Here is a 10,094-nt window from a genome sequence, read left to right on the forward strand (position 1 = left end):
AAGTCATATTAAAATCACTATAAGGTCACTTTAATTTTGGCTATGTATCAACTCTACATAAACGATTAAAACATTTTTTAACCCCAGCTTACATTTTTGTAAGTGTGAAACTCACAGGAGGAACTGTGCTAAAAGTCATGAAACTGTCACAATACAAAAAAGTCATAAAGGTTTGTTTGTTTTTCATGACTGGTTTCATGAGATTCACGCAGTAATGCTTATAGAGGCAGGGGCAACCTAGTGATGTGGATCAAGACGCAAGGAAAAAGCACTCAACAACTTGATGTATTTGGAAATTTAATATTACACAACAAGAGGCACGCAATCAAAAACATCCAATCAGAACATTTTCTCCAAGTCTTAGGCAAAGTATTGCATTAGAGTATATTCTATGGAAATAATTCGGCTACAATAAAATGGATACATATAAAAATATAACCAGTGTACAAAGACAGTCAGAGGACATGCACTCCCCAATAAAATTAAATGTCTAAAACTATTTAGAAGAGCTCTCTTACTAAATAAAACAATTCAGTTTTCCATTCGAATTAAACTTGAAAGAAAACAATGATACACCATCAGTAACACCATGAGACTTTGATGCTCAAAATACCCAATCAATTAAGAAGGACAACAGTCGTGTGTCTGGATATGGATTATGACCTTTTACCTACAGCAATTGAGCTTACAAAAAACATCACAGTTTACTACATGAAAATAAAGCATTATGCACTTCCCTTAAATTATCATTTCATTTCTGTCAATTCTGGAGCATCTGTAGCAGTAATTATTGATTAAATATTTATAATGCAGGTATCACATGATATTGAAATGATAAATAATATCCTAAAAAGTCATCCTCTGAGGGTGTAAGATCCATACATGGACTTGTAATCAGATTGTAAAAATTAAAACTGCATTCAGAGGAAATTCATAGAGAGGACAGTACATTTTTAATTTCACAAACAAGAACACAAACTTGATTTTGTCACAAAAGTTGTGCTGAGAGTCATCAGGGACCATGGGAATGAGTAAACCGAAATGGCAGCAAATATTCTTAAATCTTGTTGCACTCTCTCTATATACTACACTCCAACAGCAAAATGCAGAACTTAAAATATACAACCTATTTACAACATGTAAAAATAAAGGAACGTTTAGGCACATAAAATAAACCGTAATCAAAAGCACAGTAAATGTCTTTGACACCAAACATGCCGACTATGAAATCTGTGTAAATTGTTCATACAACCATTCAACAATTTACATAAGAATGTTTTAAAAATGATTTACAAAGAAATCCAATGAGTTTACAGCTTGGCATGATACTACTATTAAAAATCATAAACCTAAGATTAATCAAGATACAGTTATGGGGCAAGCAGGTAAATTTCCATAAACAATCTGAGAAAACAGAAAGAAAGCTTTTAATTTACATGATTAGTTAAGCTAACAAAGAGAGATGTGCAATAAACAAATGTTATGTGTACATATACATATTAGTTCAACTGTACCAAATATTACACTATTTTTTGTTCTATATTAATCTAATAAGTAACAGCGAGTGATGCAAAGACATAGGATTTGCTAATGTATGGGTGTTTTGAGACAAAGAAAAAGCATAAAAATATTATCTCAGACCATACATTCTTAAATCATCTTTCTTGATTTCACTCAAGACTGATATCGATTATATCAGATTTGTACATTATGTAGAGGGAAGGTGGGTATTGAAAAGTGCTTTAAAACAACAACAAAAATGGCCCATGAGCTCAACATGCTATTTAATGGTTAATATTTATCAGATCATGAGTGCATCTGGAAACTCAAGAAAACAGACTGTGAACAAACGAAATCAAAGTGATGAAATGCACTAACCATTGAGTCAAGAACCAAGTCAGGCACAATGATAACGGATGAAAAAGTGCATACCTGTTAGTGCCATTTCCCTGGACAATTGCTAAAACTGCATCCCCAAAATGCGGGATATGTGAAAACAAAATCTCTACAGATGACTGGTTCCCCGTGTGCAGCTCAAATCTGATTGGCAAGACAGTCTCTAATGGTTCTATTGTTTTGATCCAATAACCTTAGGAGAAATGTGCAAACAATATTTCATGATTATATAATCTCATTATATAGAATTATGGGCTAGGTCCATACAAACTCAGTATGACAATACCTGCAGATTGCTCTAAACAAAATAGACGTGCCTTGGAGAGAATCTTTCAGGGAGCAGTGAAAGCAAAATATATATATATTAAAATAAAAACATTCCAACACATAATTAAATGCACAAAAAGATTAAATACATTTAGCTTACAGCAACAGGGGTGTGAAAAATGTTACTTGTCATTTTTTAAACCAAAAGTACATTAATCACAAAGAGGAACAACCCAGAGGTAAGTGCCTTACTCAAGTCTAGGGCAAAGTAAGGTCCTTTCAGTACCTCTCCAGACAACATGTTACAAAACTAATTAAATACAAAACAAATTGATTGTAATGCTATGTTAGGGTAGTTTCTATAGACCTATATTATTAGGTCAGTCCGTTGAGCCTGTTGTTTCAGCAGAAGAGCTGAACATTAACAAAAGGCCAAATCGGAATTGATCTTTGTAAAATTGTCTCTTGGGGAAGCCAATTTAGACTACTACAACAGCACTGCAGTAGTAGCTTTAATGCTTGATTTTGGAAACGCACAGGCTAACATTAATTTGGCAAGCCAAAGTGCATTCTCGAGCACTACATATGTACAGTCATGGCCAAAAGTTTTGGCAGTGACGTACATTTTGTGTTTCGCAAAGTTTCCAACTTTATCACAAAAACACAAATTCTTTACTGTTTTTTGGCCCTGGCACAAAATGACCAGCTAACATCATTTCATGAATCATATAAACACATGGGAAATTGTGAACAAAAACTAGTTGGGCAAAATCGCATTCTGACTGGATTATAAGAGCAGACTGATTGCTATAAAAAGGAGGGAAGAAGTGCTTCCAATCATTGTGTTCTTGTGTTAGCAATGGTTACCTCCAAAGAAAGACGTGCAGCCATCATCGCTTTGCATCAAAATGGCCTAACATGCAAAGAAATTGCTGCAAAGAATATTGCACCTGAAAGAACCACTTACCGAATCATCAAGACCTTCAAGGAGGTTCAACTGCAGTGAAGAAGGCTTCAGGACGTCCCAGAGTGTCCGTCTCCTCCTGAGGAGTCAGCTATGGAACCGTGTCACCATCAGTGCAGAACTTGCTCAGTATTGGCAACAAGTGGGCGAGTGCATCTGCACACACAGTGAGGCTAAGACTTTTGAACAATGGCCTGGTGTCAAGAAGGGCAGTAAAGAAGCCACTTCTCTCCAAGAAAACCATCAAAGACAGACTGAAATTCTGCAGGCACTACAAGGATTGGACAGCAGACAACTTTTGCAAAGTTGTTTTCTCTAATGAAGCTCCCTTCTGACTGTTTGGGACATCAGGAATATCGATTGTCCAGAGAAGAACAGAGTCCTGTGTCGTGCCAACAGTGAAGCATCCTGAGACCATCCATGTTTGGGGAAGCTTTTCATGAGAGTGGGCTCTCTCAAAATTATAGCCAAAAACACTCCTAGGAATAAACAAAGATATCAAAACATCCTACAAGACCAACTTCTCCCAGTGACCAAGGAGCAATTTGGTGATGATCAGTGCATTTTCTTACATGATGGAGAACCATGTCACAAGGCAAGAGCAATAACGAAGCGGCTTGGAGATCATTACATTGAAATTTTGGATCCGTGGCCAAGCAACTCCTCAGATCTTAATCCCGTAGAAAACCTGTCAGTCCTCACAAGGCGAGTGGACAAGCAGAAGCCCACATTGTGATCAACTCTGAGCACTAATAAGGCAAGAATGGATCGCCATCAGTCAGGATTTGGCCAGAGCGCAATGCAGAGGTTATGAAGAAGAGTCATCACTGGAAATATTGACTCTTTGTATATATTGAATGTTTTTACCAATAAAAGACATGAAAAAAATTATCTACAAATACTTAAGCAGCAAACTTTGCGAAACACAAAATTTGTCACAACCAATACTTTTGGACACAGCTGTCATACACAAATAATGCAATGACACATAAAAAAAAAGTATTTCATACTCTCATTTAGAATGCTGATAATGAAATCTAATGTGTGTATCACTCTACTCCTTTAATTCACACACATGCGTGATAGCTTAAAGATGGAAAATCATAAGTATTTGCACAGAGATCACATTGCCTTCACTGACAGAACTATAAAGTGCCTTTAAAATGCTTCAAATCATTAAAAGCTCTTGTTTAGCCAAAGGTTTGGCTGCTTGTAGCATCCGGAGATGAAGTTAGTTGAGTTCTTGTTTCATTAACAAGAGAGAACTCTGGAAAGTCTGTTCCTCCATGACCTCTCAAGCTAACTTGTCCACTGGCAAGGCTAAACTGTGAGGAAATTCCAGACCGTGAGCTTGGGAATTGAGATCGAAAGTTCTGATCGAAAGTAGCAATCTGAAATGTCTGACTGATGCTTTGTGCGTCTGTCTTTTTGGGAGAGGTTACTTGGTCGAGGAAGTCCTCCGTTGGTGAATCTGAGGAAGGATTTGTCTCATCACCTGAAAAGGAGAAAGAGTGTTGGGAATCTACTAAAAGACTAAAGTTAGGTTTCTCCAAGGTGGATCTCAATGGAGAGTTCATGCTTGGTCTGAACCGGGATGGGGAGGTGAACTGCTTCTCTGTGGAAAACAAAGGCTGGCCAGCGAGACTGGCACTGTCATTTACAAACGTAAGACTCTGGTTGTTCAGGTAGGTGTCGTTCTGACTGGTTCTTTCCAGTGCTTGCTGGAGAAACTTGGAGTACTCCTGCAGAAGGCTGGCCTTCTCGGCCGGAGGCGCTTGTGAGCTGGTTCCCAAAGCCTCATTGGGGCTGTTCTCATCGGAAGAGTTGATAGAGATGCTGGATGTGACCTCGGTGTCTGCCACACTGAAGGAAATCTCTGCTTGCCCATTGGCTTTATTGGAGTAGTGATCGAGAAGTGTCTGCAGGACCTCGTCTGGAAGGACATTCTTCTCGTTATTGGACTTGATCTCCACGTTCAGCGTCTGAGTCTCAGAGAGGATTGTGGCGGGAACGGTCTCATCAATGACGCTCGCTACAGCTGCCTGAGTGACGGAGGGCTGCGAAACGATGCTGCTCACGTTAAGCGCATAGTCTCGACTAGTGTTAGCCGTGGCCGCCTGGAGGTATCGTTTCTTCTTAAGAAACTGCATGGCATCGTCATAGTTTGTGCTGCTCCCGGCTGGTTTTGCTTGTCCTCCTTGTAGAGCGTCAACCGACTCCATGTCAGGATTGGCCTCGACATCTAAAAGGCCTTTGTTATCCACAATCTCAAATGTGTATCTCGTAACTTTGCTCTCTTCGAATGAGGACAAGGGAGAGAGACTCTGGGACGGTTCTAGAGCTTGCTGTTTCAAACCTCTCCTGCTGGCAATTTTCTTCAGCACTAGTTTGGGAGGACTAATTATCTCATCATTTGACTCTTCCCCTGCAAGATGCCTGTTACCAGGCGGGGAATCAGGGAGCTCAACTGAATAATCTGTAACTACATACTCATCTTTCACTTTGGTGGCTACAGTGTAAAGAGGAAGACACTCGCTTTTGGCGAGTCGGTCTTCAGTCTTCTCTTCGTTACCAGCTTCAACCACTTTGTCAACAGTGGAACTTGCGAGCGAGACCCGATTTTTATCAGAGGTCTTCTGACGTTTCTTCTTGGGAAGGGTAAATTCCTTGGCAGGAAAAGAGAAGCCCAAGCTCTCTGTGGTGCGAAGAGGGCCATCTTTGGCAGCTGCTTTCTGCACCTTTCTGTCCTTATTCTCATGGCACATTCGTCTGTGCTTCAGTACTCTGTCAGTTCTGGAGAAAAACTGTTAGGAAAAATATACATCATTATGTTTCAGTCTGTATTATGCATGCTAAAACTTTAATTGCCCAATACTGAATCTAAGCGTTGGACTGCCCTTACCTGATGGCAGTAGTCACACTGGTAAGGCTTCTCCCCACTGTGTGTCCTCTTATGTCTCTCCATGTGGTATTTCTGAATAAATTTCATTCCACACTCATCACAGCGAAATGGTTTTTCTCCTAAAGGGGAGACATGACAGGCTATTATGAACAATACAAAGAACAATTTAGGCAAGTCTTTTTTTCCTGTCAGTGTATAAAGATGTACCACAAAACAGGGACTTACAATAGACCACATTTATAAATAGATCATTGACTCTGAAGATTTCACCGTACATGTCTTAAAATACCCTGAAGAGATATATAATTGACACTTCTTTTTTGCCACTGGTGTAATGTTTTTAATCCCTATCTGCTTACCTGTGTGGATCTTCTCATGTCTCTGAAGCAGGTACTTCTGAATAAAGCGCATGTCACATTGATTGCACTGGAAAGGCTTTTCACCTGCAAAAAAGTATATTTTTATTCACCGTTTTGTTCTTTTATATGTCAATTATTCCTACAGGACCAGCAGATTACACCACGTACTTACCTGTGTGAATGAAGACATGTCTTTGTAAATGGTAGTTTGTCCGAAAAGCAGCATTGCAGTGCTCACAGACATGAGATTTTGGGTTCTGGTGTCCAAGGGAGCCATCTTCATTAATAGTGAGAATCTATCAAGATGGAATTCAGTTCAAATACAGTACTTTATCTTTCATGCCTGTGCATCATGATGTTGTATGTCCATAACACTGTATGGCTAACCAATACCATAAAATAACATTTAAAAAATTAACATTAGCCTTTAAATTAGCTTTGCACCACTGTTTTGTAATGTAAAGTTTTCCCCCGCTTAAAGTACTAATAGCATATTGTTTCTTAGATGCTCAGATTGCATCTCAGATGCATTATATTAAACCTTTGCAGGCGAGCGCTGCTTTCTCTTCTTCTTTTTGTGACAGTCAGATGGGTCTCTCCCTGGTTTCTTCTCCTTTTTATTCAGAATCAGTGAGTCTGGTACTTTCATCTCCTGCTTTATATTGACCTAACAAAAGCAGCAGCAACAAAAATCATTAAATTAATTTACTGAATTCAGATAGATAGATAGATAGATAGATAGATAGATAGATAGACAGACAGAGCAGTAATTAGCTCTTAATCAGCTCAAATGGCTGTACACTTACTGGCATATTGAGTGTATAATGTAACTTATGGGAGATTCGCTGTGAGAAAGCTGGTTCATCCTGTCCATCATTTTTCACAGTCTCCTCATGCACCATCAGGTCATCCTGGGATATCAGATCATGGGAGGTCAGGCTTCCACCTGCCAGGTCTTCATCATCATCGTCATCGTCCTCATCATCCTCTGCCAAAAGGGGATGATTAGCCAAGCTCCGTTCCCCAAGTGTCATATCCAAACTGCCTCTTCTTCCTCTACCATCCACCCTTGAGGGTCCTAAACCTCTGGATGAGTGGTGAAGCCCCACAGGGCCACATTTCATAAGCATCCCCTCCAGCTTGTCATCAATGTTCATCGCTGAACGCTGAGCAGTTGAGCTGAAGCTACAGGAATAGACAGGACCAACATAGGGATTTCTATCAGCAGGTCAACACGGTTGTGTTCACAGCACTTCCCCTCTGTCTACCTGACTGAGAGAAACAACAAGCTTGAGTTTTAAGAAAACAAACCTTTTGACAAGCAGCAGCAGAACCTGATGGTCCATTTTCTCCAGCAAGATTTGAGAAAATGGAATTATGACCTTTTCAAAATCCTAAAACTTTATTTGCAGGTTTAAATGAACAACAAAAAAAAGGATATTTTCAATGTGGTCTCAGACTTTTGGACCCCAATGTTGGTCTAGCCTGTATGCAAAATCAAGCAAAAAAAACATTTTCATCGCCTGCTAGGCAGAGAAGAAATGATAATAAACCCATCTGACTTGACATGTCTTGAACAGTCGTTGTCAGAACTGCCACTGGAGCATTAACTAATTTAATAAGGAAGCACTTTTGACTTTTTATGTCAGATTCATGTTTTTACACCTCATTTTGGATGAGTTGACTCAAATTGGTTTGTAATACATGGCTGCTTACTGGTTTAATGGAACTTAAAAGACAATTAATATACAGAAAATATTATCGATCTAACTGTACTGACACTATTGGATGAAAACACAAAAGCTTGAACTAAATTTAACTGAACAATGACACTATTTTCTTCTGCAGAGCTGCTTTATAGCTGAAATTGAAGTTATTTCATTACTGATTAACTGCAACATTAACACTGTTATTTTCCTGTTTATTACTGAGACACCGTTTTGAAAAAAAAAATGGATTGTATAAAGCACTTTATAAATAAATGTGACTTAACACTAATCATCCAACTAAACATCTTATAATTGATCAATAAAAAAATAGCTTTTTGTTTTGTTTTGTTTCAAACTTCAGAAACCCACTAAGGCTTTTCATACTAAATTCTGAGTAAAGCAATGTTTCACTTAATTTTGAAAAAAGGTTAGAACTGTGTTGAACCCTGCTGTAATTTTCTAATCAATGTCATTGACCTCATAAATATTCATAGTAATAATATCCATATTTACAAATATACCTGATCAGGATTAATTACTATACCAGGAAAAATATGAACAGTGTGAAACACAGAACAAGATGACCTTTATTTTCTTATTTTACAGACATATGAGCTGTTCTGCATCCTATAACGCTTTGTACCTAGGAAATGTAACCAGATGAGAGAGACTGTCAAATCAGTCTTATTTGCATAGCATTCTTCACAATACATTTTTTAAAGCTTCTTTAAAGTTAATTGTCTCTTAATGCACCCAGTGAGCAAGCTGAACTTGACTGTAGCAAAGCGAAAACTACATTAGACATTTAGGTGAAGGAGGAAAAAACAGAATAGTCCATATGCATCTGACATGTCAATCATCAACCTAGACTAAACATAATACACAAATGAACTGGATCAACGTATGATTTAAATGGCCCAAAAATCGAGTTTAAGCTTTGTGCATGCAAACTTGTACTGATATGTATAAACCACAAAATAAACTGAAAGTACATGACTGTGTTTACAGTGTAACACTCAAGCACAACACGGACTGCCTGTTGTCAGTCAGCCGCTCATTTAATTTGACGTGAGGTTAATAAAACATCTGAATTTTAATAATGGCTTTAATCTATTTTAACACATTAATGTAGAGTTTAAAATCGGCCTGATATATAACGTTATCTCTATGCTGCCATTTCATCGCGCACACAGAGACCGAACTGCAAACATTTTCACGGCTAACTGTCAAGCAGACCCTCGCGGATGAAGAGTATACGTACCGCATGTGTTTTCAGTGAAGCGCTGGCGGCGGGTTCGAGCCGCTCATGATGTGTTTGTCAAACTTTACTGCGATGCTGCGGCTAGCATGCTAGCGAGATACATTCCATCTGCAGCTGCGCAGCGGTGCATTGTGGGATCGCAGCGGACCCGCTCTAATGAGACTCGGTGGCAGGTCGTGTTTGCTTGCTGTTTAAAATATATTTATAGCCATGTAATACATGTAGCTAATAATTAAAGGTTTATATAAATACATAAATGTATTTATTTATAATCAGATATACCAAGATTTCTCTCGCCCTGTCTAAAACTTAGTTATTATCTTTCTATTACCTTCGAGTGGAAAAACACTGCCCTAAAATCAACTTGAAAAGTTTAAATAATGCCACTTAAAGCTAAAAATGTTAATTTGTGGTTTTGACTCAATTTGTAAACAAAAGACACAACTGGATAAAGAAAAAAAATGAATGTAAAAAAAAAAAAAAGTAACTGCTTCTTTAAAGACAGATAGTGTTCACTTGTTTAGCTTGTGTAAAACAGATGCCAAACCGTCTTCCAAATTCAAACAAAACCAAACATCTGACCATGTCACTTGTCTTCAGATAGGTCTGTGATATCAAGTTGTTCATAACAAACCACTAGAGGGAAGCATTACAGCCCAGAAACAAATGGAGAAGGAGATTCCTCCTGAGAAAATGGCTGAAAGGCAGCATGATTACTTCAATTTTGTCAGTTTAA

General features: G+C 38.3%; 1 protein-coding gene across 4 annotated transcripts; it reads right to left on the reverse strand.

Annotated features, from left to right (window-relative positions):
• Positions 1-284: 284 nt before the first annotated feature.
• On the reverse strand, positions 285-10,047 carry znf148 (zinc finger protein 148). Of its 4 annotated transcripts, XR_007931794.1 has the most exons (8): positions 9,359-10,046; positions 7,195-7,660; positions 6,930-7,055; positions 6,561-6,684; positions 6,389-6,472; positions 6,030-6,148; positions 3,131-5,931; positions 285-2,089 (listed from the first exon to the last, which is right to left on the reverse strand). XR_007931794.1 is itself a non-coding variant. In XM_051907002.1 (7 exons), exons 2-7 carry the CDS (start codon positions 7,543-7,545, stop codon positions 4,318-4,320), a joined length of 2,418 nt encoding a protein of 805 aa, XP_051762962.1. In that variant the 5' UTR covers positions 7,546-7,656; positions 9,359-10,047; the 3' UTR covers positions 285-4,317. The 4 variants fall into 4 exon arrangements, 3 of the variants coding, with proteins under 3 accessions (XP_051762962.1, XP_051762961.1, XP_051762963.1); XM_051907002.1 differs by having other exon boundaries at positions 285-5,931; positions 7,195-7,656; positions 9,359-10,047; XM_051907001.1 differs by having other exon boundaries at positions 285-5,931.
• Between the last annotated feature and the right edge of the window lie 47 nt (positions 10,048-10,094).

The sequence above is a fragment of the Ctenopharyngodon idella genome, chromosome 9, assembly GCF_019924925.1.
Source record: "Ctenopharyngodon idella isolate HZGC_01 chromosome 9, HZGC01, whole genome shotgun sequence".
In the NCBI taxonomy this organism is placed as follows: Eukaryota; Metazoa; Chordata; class Actinopteri; order Cypriniformes; family Xenocyprididae; genus Ctenopharyngodon; species Ctenopharyngodon idella.